The sequence below is a fragment of the Danio aesculapii genome, chromosome 9, assembly GCF_903798145.1.
Source record: "Danio aesculapii chromosome 9, fDanAes4.1, whole genome shotgun sequence".
NCBI lineage: Eukaryota > Metazoa > Chordata > Actinopteri > Cypriniformes > Danionidae > Danio > Danio aesculapii.
The window spans coordinates 47,792,132-47,810,974 of record NC_079443.1 but is presented as its reverse complement, the minus strand read 5'-3'; the positions used below and the strand labels follow the sequence as shown (position 1 = coordinate 47,810,974).

At 35.8% G+C, this 18,843-nt stretch overlaps 1 protein-coding gene across 1 annotated transcript in view; it reads right to left on the bottom strand.

Moving 5' to 3' along the window:
* The window catches only part of slc4a3 (solute carrier family 4 member 3), a 203,330-nt gene that overhangs the window by 24,387 nt on the left and 160,100 nt on the right, over positions 1 to 18,843 (bottom strand). The window contains exons 12-14 of the mRNA XM_056465898.1: positions 18,626 to 18,810; positions 2,830 to 3,052; positions 1,866 to 2,084 (exon numbers count right to left, since the gene is read on the bottom strand). Of these exons, the coding sequence (XP_056321873.1) occupies positions 1,866 to 2,084; positions 2,830 to 3,052; positions 18,626 to 18,810 (627 nt within the window). The remainder of the gene's footprint in view (positions 1 to 1,865; positions 2,085 to 2,829; positions 3,053 to 18,625; positions 18,811 to 18,843) is intronic.

The window sequence follows — 18,843 nt, the reverse complement described above, 5'->3', positions numbered from 1 at the left end:
ATATAAAGTCATAATTCCAAGATTAAAAGAAAATAATTATACTAATTGTAGTTGATTTTATGAAAAACAAAATCTAAATTAAAAGACATTAAAAAGTCAATTGAATTATGAGTATGTGATTAAAACACAAATTAAAACATATCCCATGACTAGGCTCACACAGAATCTGTGTGCGCAGAATTCTGCAGATTTTTAGACCGTCATTTCTGTTTAATTACTTGTGTAAATGTGTGTAAATGTATATTTATTCAGTTTTTAAATTAATTTCAGTAATATTATTCACTAATCTGAAAATGTTTATATGATTTATTTACAATATAGTTTGTAAAGTAATATTTTCTTTCGTTTAGTAGATATATTATATGAGAGACTTGCTTTGTTTACCAGATGAAGTGGATCTAATTGGATTTGCATTGTAAACATTTATAAAGGTTAAAAAGGTATTACTTTTTATTTAATATACTAAGGTTTTAGTTATGATACTCCCAAAATGATTCTGCATAAATCCACAGTTTAAAATCGTTGTAGCATCCAAAGTGTCACTTATGAGTTACAAAGTCAGACTTATGACTATTATTCATTCATTCATTTTCTTTTCGGCTTAGTCCCTTTACTAATCTAGGGTCGCTACAGCGGAATGAACCGCCAACTTATCCAGTAATTGTTTTACGCAGCAGATGACCTTCCAGCCGCAACCCATCTCTGGGAAATATCCACACACACTTATTCACACTCCTACACTACGGACAATTTAGCCTACCCAATTCACCTGTACCGAATGTCTTTGGACTGTGGGGGAAACCGGAGCACCCGGAGGAAACCCACGGTAACGCAGGGAGAACATGCAAATTCCACACAGAAACGCCAAATGACCCAGCCGAGGCTCGAACCAGTGACCTTCATGCTGTGAGACGACAGCACTACCTACTGCGCCACTGCGTCGCCCTTATGACTATTATAGTCCATTATAACAAAAAAATTATTACTATAAAATAAAAAATAATAATGATGTGGGGGGGGGGGGGGGGAGTCATTATTGCCTTGCTAAAGTTATTATTTCACAAGACATAGAATTGTAACATTGACAATAAATCATGTAAATGTGTCAAAATAAAATACAATTTTAGATTAAATTAGATTAGTCAAAATAATGACAGAAAAAAAATGACAATAAATTGAAACTATTATGGCACAAATACATTGAGTTTAAAAGTCCTTTCTTTCATGAACAGTTAAAATGCTGACATAATAATAATTGAGAAAAAAATGTATTATTATGGGCAGTATTATTGCATGCAGTGGCTCAGTGGTTAGCACTGTTGCCTCACAGCAAGAAGGTCGCTGGCATGAGTCCTGGCTGAGCCTGTTGAGCCTTCTGTGTTGTTGGCAATTTGTATGTTCTCCCCGTGTTTGTGTGGGTTTCCTCCGGGTGCTCTGGTTTCCTCAACAGTCCAATAACATGCGCTATGGGTGAATTGAGTAAACAAAATTGGCCATAATGTATGAGTGTGTATGTGAATGAGAGAGTGTATGAGTGTTTCCCAGTACTGGATTACAACTGGAAGGGCATCCGCTGTGTAAAACATATGCTGGAATAGTTGGCGGTTCATTCCGCTGTGGTGACCCCTGATAAATAAGGGACTAAGCTGAAGGAAAATTAATGAATGAATGTATTATTATGACAACTAAGTAATTTATATTATATTACCTGCTTTGCATTGCATATACTCCTTATTTCATAATTCTTTACATCACAATTATGATTTGCCAAAGCATTATTATTTTATATTTGAATGTGTTTCTGTATTACAAAGACTTTCTCAAGTATAAAATTAGAGGTATGAGATCAACAGTGGTTTACTTGCCTAATAAACCTCCGAAGGTGATAGTGGGCGAAAGAGCAGCAAAATAAATGAAAATAACAGCAGCAATACATTGTGTGTCCAAGGCGTCCTTCAGGTCACTTATGTAGCGTGGGTAACGACGGCGAATATCGTGAATCAGACCTCCAAAGGGAATACCAGAGCGCTTTAGAGGGTCTACATCAAACTGATCCTCCTCCTCCTGTTCTTCTATACTCACGTCTGTAACACAAACACAACACGCCAGCATTAACACAACATACATACTATTGAGCTTATTCTTCAATGTGGCTTTTGCAGTTGTTTTAGAAATTCAGATTCCGTTTCCTATGGGAGAAATGACTAGGAATAATTAAGGCAGAAAACAGTCAAACTGCCGGCTCTACAAACAAGTGTGTTTATGACTATATACAAAAAGAATAATAATGTAGCAGCACAAGCCATTTTTAACATCTAAAAATCAATGGAAGAGAATAAGCACCCGCTTTGATTGTTATCACTTGATTGAATGGGCATTATCAGTGGTTATCAGCTGATAGATATGGGACAAAATGGGCCTTCTGAACCTACTAGTAGGCTACTCAGAAGGCTTTTATCATCCATCCATATGGTTAATCAGTTATACTAATAGAGAGGACTCCAGATCTAGATCTGTTTTTACATTACTGTGATAGTTGGGTTTAGCCTACTGGCCTACTAGCCTACTGGCCCATATATATATATATATATATATATATATATATATATATATATATATATATATATATATATATATATATATATATATATATATATATATATATATATATACGCTTATAACCACTGATAATGCCTATTCAATCAAGTGATAACATTCAAATCGGCTGATGAGACCGGAAGTCTCGAGCCAAAAGTATTCCAATGGTTGTTGCCCACTACTATGTGAAGAGTAAGGTCAATAGGAATTATAAACAGAAATGTACTTCACCTTTGGTCTCCAGCTCAGCTCCTGCCACAGTACTGGCACATTTTTTGAGCTCCCTTTCTTTGCGTTTACGTAGCATCTGTTTCTGGAAGGAGGCCACTGTTTTCAGCAGGTCTTTTCCTTCAACATCCGATGGTGGAATTACAATGCTGCAGTCTAAAAACTCGTTGATGCCATTAAGCAGATCCTGGCGGTCATCGGCAAAGTATGCTACCTCATGGAAATTCTGTGGACGGGCAGGAAAAACAGGTAAAATGGGTGGTTTAAAAGTTTTGACTAGTAGGTTACAATTCCAAAAGGCCTCATGCTTTATTTCAATATGGAATAATAGCAAAATCCAGTTTCAATTCCCATTTATTGGGACCGTCGACAAATTAGGCTGAACTGTATTATATAAAAGGGTTGAAAATTTCAAATCTCTCTAATTGTAAGTCAATATTGTAAGGATTGGTCTAAAGATGTTCTTATTTATATTTATTCTGGTTCAAATAATACCTTGACTTCTAGTTGATCGTTTAGTATCAGAAGTGGCTTATATTAAAGGAAAAGGCCTCTAGATTATGCTTATTTTACCAGCATGAAATATGATCATGCCTTAATTTTTAATTTTTAATTAGGACAGTGAGGTCGGACTTTGCTTAAACAAAAGTCTTCACACTTGTAGTGTGAAGTGTGGTGTAGTGGAAAAAGAATTTATATTGTTTATGACTCCCATGAGCTTGGAGGACATCTCTGCAATGACTCAAATAACTTATTAATAAAGTCATCTGGAATGACAAAGAAAGCATTCTTGCAGGACTCCCAGAGTTCATCAAGATTCTTTGGATTTATCTTCAATGCCCCCTCCATCTTACCACAGACATGCTCAATAATGTTCATGTCTGGTGACTGGGCTGGCCAATTCTGGAGCACCTTGACCTTCTTTGCTTTCAGGAACTTTGATGTGGAGGCTGAAGTTTGAGAGGGAGTGCTATCCTGCTGACGGATTTCCCCTCTCCATGGTTTGAAATGTAATGGGCAGCACAAATGTTTTGATACCTCAGGCTGTTGATGTTGCCATCCACTCTGCAGATCTCTCATACGCCCCAATACTGAATGTAACCCCAAACCATGATTTTTCCTTCATCAAACTTGACTGAATTCTGTGAGAATCTTGGGTCCATGCGGGTTCCAATAGGTCTTCTGCAGTATTGTGATGATTGGGATGCAGTTCAACAGATGATTCATCTGAAAAATCTACCTTCTGCCACTTTTCCAAATGATCAACTAGAAGTCGAGTTATTATTTGTTGCTCTTACAACTGGGATCGATCACAAGACATTTATCAGTTAGTGTATCTATATAATTCAATAAAATGTAATATGGTGGATAGGATTAACATAGCATTAACAAGTATTACAAACACAGAATAGAGGGTATGATATGAGTAAATAATTATAATAGTTGGTCAAAGAAATCTGGAGTTATCATTTACTATAATTTTAACGTCATGAAACTGAATACGCACTGAATACTGATATGATTGCAAAAAAACACACAAAGGTATTAGTGAAATTTTAACACAAATTTAGTTTGACAGCATAAAATGATGAAATAAAAGGTTGAAATTCCCAAATAAAAATTAAAATTATGGCTCTTGGTGAAGTTTATTATTTACGTGCTTATGATTGCTTGCGGCTGGTCCTGCATTATCCAATTTATGGATTCACCAATCAAACCATTCCTAAGCCACTATAAATACCCTAAGTTCCATATCACAGCCGTCTTCGTTTTGAAGAATCCCCCCTTCCACCCCTACTCCTCCTCCTTTCCTAGATGGGTGGCACGGTGGCCCAGTGGTTAGCACTGTTGCCTCGCTGCAACAATGTATCTAGTTCTAGTCATTACCAAGCCAGCCGACGTTTCTGTGCAGAGTTTACACGTTCTCCCTGTTTTCACGTGGGTCTCCCCCGGGTTCCTCCCACCGTCCAAAAACATGCAACTTAAGTTAATTGACTTAAGTTAATTGACTAGTAATTAGTTATCTCTTAAGAGCAATCTCTATCTGTTCATTAAAACAGGGGAGTTCTCAAGATCTACCTGAGCTCAAACTTCCCTCTCGCCTGGCTTGAGGATCTTATGAGCTCAGGGCTCTCACGGGACAGCATGCCAAACAAGCTTTATCATTAATCATCAGCTAAGTGTGAACTCTAACTCTAACTAACAATAATAACAAAAAAGTTTTAAAAATGACATTACATCAATGTAATTACATTACATTCAAAATTATATCATTTGCTTTTCATATTTTCATATTTTCTGCCATATAAAGTCAGCCATATTTAGTTAAGAAATTAAAATGAGGAACTTTACACAAAGAAGCCTAAATTCCTGAGAAGGGTATAAACGAAGATCGGAGCTACTGTACATCCAAATGGGAAGATCAGCTCCAAATGGGTGGGACTTGAGCTCCAAATGGGCTGCACACACCACCTGAAGTTTTCATCGATCTATTTGATGTCTCTTACATGACATGAAGTCCAAGCTATTGTGTTTTCCTAACATCTACACCTACCAAAACCCTTAACCTAACCTCGCAGTAACCTGTTGTCTTATTAACGTTTGCACCTACCACAACCCTAAACCCAACCTACTTGTTGTGTAGGTCCCTCCCCACTTGGAGGTCACCCAACCTACTTATGGCATAACTCCCTCCCACTTGGAGCTCTCCAGGCGGCAGCGATGACTACTTAAATTCCCAATATTTGTTGGTGCACTCGACCAATTTTTCAGACATTTATTGTTTAATGAGTTTTAAAAACAAACATCTCTTAGGTCAATTTTGTGAGGCTTGGACTAAAGATCTTGTAAACCATTTTGGCCAAATCTTCTCAGAGATAAATGGCTAAAAAAAACAATATTCAATAAAATGCAATATGGCAGGAATTTCATGAGTTGAAGCTTAAATGTTAGGAATACTTTAACAGAGAATGGAGCAATATGACTAAACCAGAATCTTAATTTTGGTTCAAGTCATTTTGAAGTTACAGTTCACTGTAATTCTTGTGTCATGGGTGTGAACGAGCAAATAAGAAATGCCAATATAACAAAGTGTTGTTTCAGTTTGCCAAATTATTGGTCAAATGCAGGCAATATTTATTTTTAATGGCTCACTCATAAAGCTAACACAGATTGATGGAGAATACCAAAGAAAATTGAAAATCCATTCTGTGATTTTAGTGTGGTTTGGTTTTTGGCAATTTTGGAGAAATTTGGACCAAATTAAAAGGAGTATTGAGATTTTCAATAACATTTAAAATGGTGAAACTTGACAAATGGGGTATCATTTAACAGACTAGATGACTATGAGTAAACCAGAGGTGTAATTTCAGACCATTTGGATTTCATTATTATGCTATAAAACTGATTAAGCTATGAGGACATTATACCATTGACATCTCTCACTTTTCCCACCAATTTGCTTAAGTTCAGGAGGTTCATTTCTGTTTCTGAAGACCTTCATTTGCTGGTTCAGGATTGTTTGACCTCTCCAGAAACAGAAATGGGCATACCTGGCCTAAGCATCACAGAGAAATAAGCTCTATTCATGTTTGGCAGATCCACACAAAATTCATTACAGGTTTATGAAGCATTCTGTGATCGCACAGCTTGACCTCAAGATATTCTGACACAACTCTGGAGAAGGTTGAACAAAATTTATAGTTGGTTGTCTAAAGAAGTACTTGATGAAATCCAAAATGGCCAAAAATATAGTCTGAAATTTATCTGAACTGAACATGGTGACCTAAGAAATAAATAAAGATTTACATGCTCAACAACAGGTTTTTTTTAAGAATCAAGGTTCACAGTGAAAATATGAATATATGCAGCTGGCCAATTTCTAAAAAAGGAATTTCTAGACATAGCCATGAAATTAACCCTTATGTACTTTTGGGGATGTTTTCATCCACCCCAGGGTGATTTTGAGTCTTAATTTGGCCATAACTTTCTCTGTTTCAGCTAAAAGAATGCTTTTGGTGACAAATCTTATTTTGACACATATTTTGAGAAAATTCTTTTGAAATTAAAAAAAAAAACTCAACAATATTCTCTGGGCAAATTTACTAACCTTTTGTTATGTCCGGGATGAAAACATCCACTGAATTAAACTGCTGTAAAAATGCATCAGATAAGTTCTCTTTTTTTATATATAAATCTATTAATCAACCTCAGTCCTGATCATATGAAGTTTAATTTTAAACTAATTTCGAGAGGAGCATGTGCTCATGATTGACCCACCTGGTCCACATTAGCTAATCATGATCCTCCAATCAAAGGATCCCAAGTCACTATATATACCCTCATTTCCTCTCTTCAACTATCTTCGTCTGGAAAAAACCCTCCTCCTCCCCTTATTTCCACCTTTTCCAGAAAGGGCGGCACAGTGGCCCAGTGACTAGCATTGTTGCCTCACAGCAAGAATACCAATGGTGTTGGGTCTTCACTGGGCCATCTGGTATTTCTGTGCGGAGTTTGCATGTTCTCCACGTGTCCGCGTGGGTTTCCACCGGGTTCCCCGGTTTTCTCCCACCATCCAAATGTGCTCTATATTATAGATAAAATAAGCCTAAATCTTTTTTCTAATGTCTTACTCTCAGGAAGTTCACCTTGGCCTCAGCAGCGGGGGAGTTTCAGATCGACCTGAGCTCAATCTCCCCTCGCCCTGTGAAAGGAGGGGGCCCTGGGCTCGAGGATCCCTTGAGCTCAGGGCTCTCTCCCGGGACAGCACGCCAAACAAGCTATGTATAAATCTTTAGCTAAGTGTGAACTCTTGAAAACTACTAGCTTGCTTAGAAAATTACAGGATTTTAACTCTTTAATTGCCAAATTCATAAATGATGTCACTGATTTGGTAAAAAAAAAAAAAAAAAAACACACACACAAAATGACGTATTTTCAATAAAAATCTGTTGACTGGATTTTTTATTTAATTTTATTTAAGTCTTGGACATGTGAAACAACATTGCCTTTGATCCGTTGTTTTTGATTATTTTTCATGTTTTCTCCCTAATTTACTGTTGGTGTCTGTTTTTGCCCCTTTAACTTCCATTATAAGCACATTTTTTGATTGCAAAACCATGACACCATATAATCATGCATTTTTGATTGTTGGTGGTTTTTCCTGTTGGGAAGAATTAAAATTTGTCATTTTTACTGTTGAACATCAGTTGACACCATTAACCATTTAGATAGGCCTGTGCAAAAAAAAGCTTAGTTTTTGGATTTTATATGGAGCATAACAGCGAATTAAAGTGTGTGTATATGTGTCTGAGTGTGAGAGTGACCTTTGCGCACTTACCTTGATGTGTCTGAGAAAATCAAAATATGCATGTCCTATCTCAGAACCATATGGAGTAAATAAAAACAAAGACTGTGTGTTTATGCACCATCAAATTGTATATGTATATATATATATATATATATATATATATATATATATATATATATATATATATATATATATATATATATATATACAGATGTTACTACTTCAATGTGTTCCTTATGGCGCCATTCATACCGCGGCGACAGCGGTACTTGGTGCGCCAGCAGCTTTTGACCGCTGGGTGGCAGTTTAACCACAGATATTCAGCTTTGCCTTTCCACAACACTAAACAGACTTTTCTGTGCGTACCTTATGTGATCAGATGTGTTCAATTAAAATATAATTTTGATTTAGTTTTCTTAGTAATAAACATGATCTTACCAGGGCTTAAAGTATTCCGGCACCATGCCGGATCTCCGGCGTGCGGCCGTGAGAGAAAAAAAAATAGAGCTTGCACATGCGGTTTAGTTGGGGATGCTCAAAATAACCGATTAAGCAATAACCGAAAGGGCACGTTTGTAACCGATGAATGGTATCAGTTAAACGATTAAAATATGCTTTATACATTTTTAAAGTTTGGCTGCAGACGGGGCATCTGTTAAATTGTTTACTGACTGCAGCCAGTGTTTTACGCTCTGCTTATGCTCGCTCAGAGCCAAACTGGAAACATTTTGGATTCGTGGCGAACGAGAAAGGCGAATCAATAATTAGGATGAAGCTATTTGTTGGGCTTGCTTAGAAAAATAAGTGTTAAATGGACAAACACGTCGAACCTCCAGAGCTGCGGTCATGTCACCCAGCCCATGGAATGCGGAGCCAGCTCCGGTGTCATCTACTGAACGCAAATGCCCAGCTAGTCCAGCCACGTATGGCAGAGAGGCCTTTTCAAAAATGGCCAAATACAAAAGAGAAACTGATAAATAGTAGACGTTGATGAGAAATGGAGCAGCATATTTGGTAGTTGAGAACGCGCCGCTCCGCGATGTAGAGCTGGTTTCCGAGAAATGCAGGCGGCGGAGCAAGATACCCTCTTTGCCACAGTATCTGCATGCGCTACAGGGACACTCAGTGCTGCTGGAAACATTGTAATCTCAAATAAGTCTCCGCTTAAACCGAACAAAGTAAACATGTTAGTTTTTCTGGCAAAGAATTTAAAATATGAATAGAAAACAAAAGGCGGAGAGACGCAGTTTTTTTTTTCAACATCTGACTTATGTTGTTACAAGCCTAGGCTAATATTTTTGTTCTTCGTTACTATTTATATTATTATTGATTAGTATTTGTGAAGTTTCTAAAATGTAACGTTTAATGTTTCAAGCAGTTCAAGTTTTTTCTATTTAACTAGCCTTCATTATTATAGGCTGTATTGTGTTGTTTTATCAACGAAAGTTAAACAACAAACATGTTCGTTTGTACGGATATTTAGCATAATACTTTGGTCTTTTTTGATTCCTTATTTTTTACATGAAATGTAAATTAACTTAGGTAGGCTACTTGGGTACAGGGGCGTAATTTGTTGGTAGTATACCGAGGAATGCTTAGACAGTGAATATTGTCATCATTATTTAAAAAAATTATAAATAAATAAATAAATAAATAAATAAATAAATAAATAAATAAATAAATAAATAAATAAATAAATAAACCTTACGGAAAGGATGAAATAAAGGAAAAGCATGCTGTTAATCATTCTTCATAATCTGATTCGTAGCTATACATGCAATAAACTTATATTGCGCCGACAAGAACAAGCTCTAAAAGGTAAAGTCTAAAGCCAGAGGAGTTATTGATATTAATGTTAGTTGTTAATATGATCGTAAACACTGCGTTGTATAATTAACGCCGTCATTGTGTCGTGTCTGCGATTTTTTTTTCTCTCGTTGAAGAACAGAAAATTCATGTTATCGCCGTCTTCCCAGCCAGGTTTTTCAACATCTGACTTATGTTGTTACAAGCCTAGGCTAATATTTTTGTTCTACGTTACTATTTATATTATTATTGATTAGTATTTGTGAAGTTTCTAAAATGTAACGTTTACTGTTTCAAGCAGTTAAAGTTATTTCTATTTAACTAGCCTACATTATTATAGGCTGTATTGTGTTGTTTTATCAACGAAAGTTAAACAACAAACATGTTCGTTTGTACGGTTATTTAGCATAATACTTTGGTCTTTTTTGATTCCTTATTTTTTACATGAAATGTAAATTAACTTAGGTAGGCTACTTGGGTACAGGGGCGTAATTTGTTGGTAGTATACCGAGGAATGCTTAGACAGTGAATATTGTCATCATTATTTAAAAAATTATAAATAAATAAATAAATAAATAAATAAATAAATAAATAAATAAATAAAACACCTTACGGAAAGGATGAAATAAAGGAAAAGCATGCTCTTAATCATTCTTCATAATCTGATTCGTAGCTATACATGCAATAAACTTATATTGCGCCGACAAGAACAAGCTCTAAAAGGTAAAGTCTAAAGCCAGAGGAGTTATTGATATTAATGTTAGTTGTTAATATGATCGTAAACACTGCGTTGTATAATTAACGCCGTCATTGTGTCGTGTCTGCGATTTTTTTTTTCTCGTTGAAGAACAGAAAATTCATGTTATCGCCGTCTTCCCAGCCAGGTTTTTCAACATCTGACTTATGTTGTTACAAGCCTAGGCTAATATTTTTGTTCTACGTTACTATTTATATTATTATTGATTAGTATTTGTGAAGTTTCTAAAATGTAACGTTTACTGTTTCAAGCAGTTAAAGTTATTTCTATTTAACTAGCCTTCATTATTATAGGCTGTATTGTGTTGTTTTATCAACGAAAGTTAAACAACAAACATGTTCGTTTGTACGGATATTTAGCATAATACTTTGGTCTTTTTTGATTTCTTATTTTTTACATGAAATGTAAATTAACTTAGGTAGGCTACTTGGGTACAGGGGCGTAATTTGTTGGTAGTATACCGAGGAATGCTTAGATAGTGAATATTGTCATCATTATTTAAAAAAATTATAAATAAATAAAACACCTTACGGAAAGGATGAAATAAAGGAAAAGCATGCTCTTAATCATTCTTCATAATCTGATTCGTAGCTATACATGCAATAAACTTATATTGCGCCGACAAGAACAAGCTCTAAAAGGTAAAGTCTAAAGCGAGAGGAGTTATTGATATTAATGTTAGTTGTTAATATGATCGTAAACACTGCGTTGTATAATTAACGCCGTCATTGTGTCGTGTCTGCGATTTTATTTTCATGTTATCGACGTCTTCCCAGCCAGGTTTTCATGCACAGTTTCCGTTTTTGTTTCTTCTCAAACAATAAAGTTTCGCTATAGCAGGCCCGGCGGCAGGATATCATAAATGAGGGCGCAAGGGCGATATTTTTATATGACGTGCTAAAATTGAAAAATGAAATTTACATGAAGAGCTTTATTAGTGAAAAGCTGCCGAGCGCAACGAAATGGGCTATAAGCTATATTTGCTCTTATGTGCTGAAATACTTAACACTTTTCTTAAGACCACAGAATAATATGCAACATCTAAATGTCATATAGCCAATAAGGAAAAATTAACATGTTTCAGGTCTCTCCAGTGCATTTGGACTGAATATTTGACTGTGTCTTACTGGATGTCTCCAGTAACTCTATAAACATAGAGGCACAAGCAGACTGTAGAATTCATTCATTAATTCTTTCTTTTATTTATTTATTGTCAACCAAATATATATATAAATTAATATGTGTGTGTGTGTGTGTGTGTGTGTGTGTGTGTGTGTGTGTGTGTGTGTGTGTGTGTGTGTGTGTGTGTGTGTGTGTGATTGCAGCAGACTGAAGAAGTTGTGCATTGGGTGGGTGGCATCTGCTGTTATGCAGAGGGCTCTACGGGTAAGACGTGTGCTGTAAATGTCCTGAAGGGAGGGGAGAGAGACACCAACGATCTTCTCAGCTGTTCTCACTATGCATTGAAGTGTTTTCCTGCAGAAAATCCAAGGTTCCATACCACACAGTGATGCAGCTGGTCAGGATGCTCTCAATAGTGCCTCTGTAGAAGGTGTACATGATTGGGGCTGGTGCTCTTGCTCTTTTGAGTGGCAGCCTGTTTGAACATATCCCAGTCTGTGGTATTGAAGCAGTCTTGTAAAGCCTCTGAAGAACCTTCTGGCCACACTTGTATCTCCTTGCAAACCGGTTTGGTGACTTTAACTATCGGTCTGTAAGCAGGCATTAGCATGACAGTTAAGTGGTCCACCAAGGTGGGGGAGGGGGAAGGCTTTGTAAGCTCCTCTCTGTGTGGTGTAAACAAAGTCCATTGTGTTATTGCCCCGTGTTGGAAAGTCTATGTGTTGTTGTATTTTTGGAAACACACTCTTTAGGTCTGCATGGTTAAAGTCCCCTGCCAGGATGAGAAAAGCATCGGGGTGGGCTGTCTGCTGCTCACTAATGTGCAGTTTCCGTAAACACAAAAGCGCAACAGTCCTTTACAGTCCTATGTGATGAACGAAGTAGACGGATGTAGTCCAGTTTGTTGTCTAGCGAGTGTACGTTCGCTAGAATGATGGAGGGGATTGCGGGTTTGTGGGGGTTAGCCGCTAGCCTTGTTCGGATACCCCCGCGCTTACCCCTCTTCTGCTTCCTCTCGCGCCGCTTGAAGCGCCTCCATTGTGGGCGAGGTGGTGAGGTGGGGGTCGGAGGATGGGTACGCATCCGGAGCAAGCCGAAATCTTGCAGCTCATCAGTGTCCGCGGAGTTTAACTTGTGAAGTTTGTTTCTACCGATGTCGAGCAGAAATGTTCGACTATATGCGCGCTTAAGGACAGATAAACATGACGTTGACGCACAATAACACGGCGACGTACAAGACGAGGAACACAAAAACACATTAATAACATATTAATAAATAATACCAAGTTTTAACACATCTGCTACATTCCAGTGGAGCCTCCGTTGCGCTCTACCACAGCTGGCAAAACTTTCTGAAGGTGGTTTAAGCACCAAATAAGTGTTTTAAATTATGTTAGTCTCCTTATTTCTTTCCGTTTATTTTAAATATTATAAATGTTTAAAGTTTTAGGTAAAGACGTCAAAATATGCCCACACATGCAAGCTAAACTAGATCATATCTGAGTCATCATGCTTTATTACCCAACCAAAATCAGCGAGGAAAAAATAAATGTTTTAAATTAAATTATATTTAAATGTTAAATTAAATTAAAAAATGAATTTAAAATTTAAATGCCATTTAAAAATAGTTGCTAAAATTAATGTGTTACTTACTTACATTTTTAGGCATTAGCCAAACAGAAAGCCTGTCTACGGTAAATCCACACGCACTAAATAGCCTACCTTTTTCTTTTATAACACTGTAAACATAACTTCGCAGGTCGATCATCTTCAAACGCAAAAGGCATTTTTAAGTGTCCTAACTTGACTGCTGCTGTAGTATGGGATGTTTTTTTACATAACTTTAAACGTGTGCTTTAGCTATGTCAAAATGAAAGCAAATTTTTTAAGGGCTCTGCGTTTTGTCAATTGTATAGCTTTAATAATAATAATAATAATAATGATGGATATAACAAATTATAATATTATAGTATAGACATTTTTACTAGGCTACTTTAATATTAATCCCTAACTGAAAAACGAATGTGAAAATGACTGGCAGCTGTGCTAAAATTAATATAATGGCAAATTTCTTCTGCGTTTTTTCCCTTTATAGCTCAATAGTTTTATTCAAAGAATATAGTTCTCTCTTCAACTTTCAGGTTTGAGGTGGGGGAAGAAATGGTAGAGGCAATTCAAATGTACCATCTCTAAATTAAAAAAGGCCACTTACGCGGCATCTGTGTGTAAAGATTATTACCTTATTTTTATTTTATTATTATTATTTATTTATTCATTCATTCATTCGTCATTCATTTTCTTTTTGGCTTAGTCCCTTTATTAGTCTGTAATTGCCACAGCGGAATGAACCGTCAACTTATCCAGCATATGTTTTACGCAGAGGATGCCAGGAGGGCCAGCTGGGGCTTCGGGACGGAGTGAAAGGAGAGGCAGGACTTTGCCCCGAGTCTGGGAAAGATGGCTTGCCGTCATTACACTAGTTTTCCGATGGCACACGAGTTACATGCGCCAAACACATGAAGAAATAAATTAATAAATAAGGGAAAGAAAACATAGCCTTATAGGCTGAGTTCTTTTTGATTATAATCGCCGTTAAGTTTCCATTTTAAATATAAGGCTGTTGCAAAAAATAATAAAATTGCTTAAAATAATACAATTTTAATTTATAAGTGACTTTGCTGCGTCCCCCTTGATGTTTCAATAACGCATAATAATCTATACACCATATTAAAGACACTTAAATAGACATGATTTCGGCCTCACTGATGCCCATTAACTCCTGACAGACAAGCTTTTGGTTATGAGAAGGGGGAAGGGGTCTCCACTATTAAGTGTTTTTCACAAACATGAATACACAAAATCCAAAACTCCTATAGGACGGATGGCGTAACAAAACCTATGCGTTTAAAAACGAAACCGCATTAAATATGGGGCCTTATGAAAATGAATGTTTCTATCTTTTGAACGGTGACGGCATAATATCATGGAATTACTTTCAATAGCAAAATAAAAAAACATCTCAAGGAAGAACGGACAAAAGAAAGTCTCACTTCTATCACTCTTTAAAAGTTTCGGTTTGGGTCATTGTAAATGCTCAGTCTCGTTATGAGCTGATCTTCATTTCTCTGTGTTGGTGGAATAAAGCAGGCGAGTCAGCCGCACCAATTTATGAGCAGACAGAGCAGGATTCTTATGATGACTACCGGCGCAATTCCGCTCTTTGTTATGAGCCGTAGTTTCAGTGTAAACTTAGTAAAGGTGAGTTTCTTTGGCGATGATGTGTACAGTGTTAGATTTTATATTTAGCGGACATTTGCGCTGAACACGCGGTGAATGCAACGCATCAAGATTCGGGCACCTTCTCCGAAAACACTCTCAGCTGGTGGATCAACATTTACCTCATGTTATGATCGCTGTCATCTGCGCCATTATTATTATTATAACTTTAGGGGAGGTTTGCAAACCTGTGCACTTTTCACTCTTCAGTCGTTTGTATTTCCTGCAGTAACAAAAGCTCCCTGTTCATTATATTCAGACACACAAATGCTCCCAAATATATTATAAGGGGGCATAATTAAATTTCGGGCGCTCATGCGACCAAAATGGTTGCAATTTCGAGCCCTGTAGTATAAGGACATGTATTCAGACCACAACTGAACGTTTGAAGAAAATTGAATGCCTTATTATTTAGAATTAGCTATTATTGATGTAAATGCAGCCGTTCAAGGCGCATAATTGATTTATTACGGTACTGACAGTATTAGAAAATCCATGTCGTGGCGCAATGTCACACCGGTGATGACTATGACACCGGTGTACCGCCCACCCCTACTACCTGTTATTTAAAATATCTATATTACGCTCCAAGCATTCGCCAAAAAGAAAATATTTCTAAGTAAAAACACAAAACATAGCTGAATAGAGTGTTGCCTGCTTTAGAGGATGGGTTAGTAATTATATTATAACTGGTTATGTTCAGGTCAATGAAATAATACCTTTAATAAATAAAATATGTTCGTAAGAACGTGGTGGGCCAGTGATTCCTTCTTTATAAAAAGGCTAGCCTATTTTATGCATTAAATATAACTAATTTCCTTTATTTCTGATTAGACCATGCATTTTAGACTATTTTACAATTGTAATATGTGCATATGCTTTTTTTTTAAATAACATTCGTTTAACAAATATTTTAGCACATCGAAAGTAATTAAGTGACCTGTTTTTTTTTTATTAAAACCTTTATGCAAAAGGATCAGAGGATAAATTATCGTAGGATAAACGTATCTTATGGAAAAACACCAATTGACGGGCTCTGCTTTCGGTTTTAAAAGAATCAAGCAGCTTTAAAAAATATAATTTGCTGAAGAGAAATGACAGGAAAAAAAGAAAGAAAAAGATAAAATATATAGTGACTGTTAAAAGAACATTTTTCTTTAATATATTCTTTCGACTCCGAAACATCAGCTAAGAAAGATTATGATGAATGACGGAGTTTCTCTATTGCCTGCTTCAGCAGTTGTCCCGGTCCCGCTGGTTATGAACGAGGAGGCGGAGAGAATGCGCTGTTTAGTTTCGGCTTGATATATTTAAATAAAAACTAACACCGAACTGCTTTTAACGCTCAAAAAGTTAAACTAAAATGCACAATTCTTGTTGGTTGCACCCGCGGGATGCACAATGAACCAAACGCGGCATTATTTTAATTCTATATTCGTGAAGAATGAGCCATGAGATTGAGATTTTTGAAGGTGCTCTCTAGCGGCGAAGTTCCTGGCAGAGTAGCGAGTGAAAAAATGTGCATAAAGAAATTGGACAAGAGGAATAACATTTTAAATTATATAACAATCATCGTATTCTTTCTAATCCTCGCCCAGTTTTAATACAAGTTGTGTTTTTTTTAATATTTGTGGCTGGGAAGTTTATTAAGAATATATTTATAATTATATATAATTAAATAAATACATATATATATATATATTTATATATATATATATATATATATAGAGAGAGAGAGAGAGAGAGAGAGAGAGAGAGAGCTGCTGTAAAGGCTATTTCTTTCCGTTCGCATCCCGTCCCTTTGCGCCCCCTGGCGGCTTTTTCACAAACTGCGGTCTTACACTAAAAACAGAGCAGCATTTATTTCAAACGGCGGCGGTATAAGCCACGGCGGTAATAGCCACTTTGAACTCTCACCTACTGTATATATATATATATATATATATATATATATATATATATATATATATATATATATATATATATATAAATATACATATATTTATGTATGTATATATATATATATATATATATATATATATATATATATATATATATTATATATATATATATATATATATATACACTATAATGGAAGTCAACGGGGCAAAAACAGCCATTAACAATAAATAAAGGAGACAAATGAAAAAAAATGAAAATCTAACAATGCATCAAGCCAATGTTGTTAATAATCGTTAACATGTCCAAGACTGTAATAAAAGGCAAAAAAAAATCCAATCCACAATTACTCTTTATATATATATATATATATATATATATATATATATATATATATATATATATATATATATATATATATATATATATATATATATATATATATATATATATATATATATATATATATACCTAATTTATTATTTTTTTTTCACAAAACCAGTGACATCATTTATGAATTTGGCAATTAAAGAGTTAAAATCCAGTAATTTTCTAAACAATTTAGTAGTTTTGATTAGGACGAAGGTTGATTAACAGAATTATGCAAAAAAAAAATTAAATAAAATATTTACTGATGCATTTTTACAGCAGTTTAATTCAGTGGATGTTTTTATTCAGTGGATGTTTTACATAACAAAAGGGTAGTAAATTTGAACAGTGCACAAGGGTTAAACCTCATGTAAGTAGGTATAGTTAAGTCCAAAGGCTTTATAATATATTTTGATTATATTTTTTCCTACTAATGCCAAATTCTAAAATATTTTTTCAGGTGGGAATTTCTTTTAACCGCATTAATGAGGTTTATTGTTTACTCATTAATGAAAAGTTCCTGAGAAAAAAAGGTTGATTTATTGTATTTTTCTTTTCTACTGCTGTTCATTTAAAGGGGACCTATTATGCCACTTTTTACAAGATTTAAAATAAATCTCAGATGTCACTTGAGTGTGTAAGTACAAGTTTCAGCACAAAATACCACACACATAATTTTTTATAATTCTTTAAAACTCCCGCTTTTCTTGCCGTTAATCCAAGTTGTGCCATTTTGCTTTAAATTCAAATGAGATTGTGCTCACAGGCATCTTTTTAAAAGAGGGTGGAGCTACAGACACCTATGAATCAGCATAGCGGCAGGTTCAAAACAAAACTAATATTACCTCTCTGAAAAACTACACTACGCTCTTTATCTTCATGCCACAATAAATTTAGCTTGTACTGCATGAAAACTCCAATGGCGGACGACTGCTTCTCACTGAGGGCTGTCTATGCTAATGAGTAAGAGATCGTTACGGGACTTTTCCCATCTGATGACATGTACAAAAGGTGAATGTCAATCAAAGTGTTTCTGCAGACTGTCTTTATGAAGAGTGATTATAAACAATTGAATTATTCAAGTTTTACCATTATAGACTAGCTATATTCATGAACTGTTGCCACACAACTGTGTTTAAACCCTTTATAAAAGTGATTCTTGCATAATAGGTCCCGTTTAATATATCATTGAGTTTGTACCATCTAAAAAATTTGTGACCTAATAATAAGCAAATCATGATTCATAATGGATGCATATCAACCTTATCAGACATGAGGGTAGAAAAGGAGCGTCCGATTTCATGATAGTCCACGTTGGTCTGCGTGGGACCCAACAGCACAAAGATGAAGCGAATGGGAACAGGGACTTCCAGAATGGACTCCAGCAGGACAGACTCGTTCAGCCGGACAAAGGCCATCGCAGGCTTCTCTAGGAACTCCACACAACCTATAAACACATTTACCGTGGTAAAAATCACAA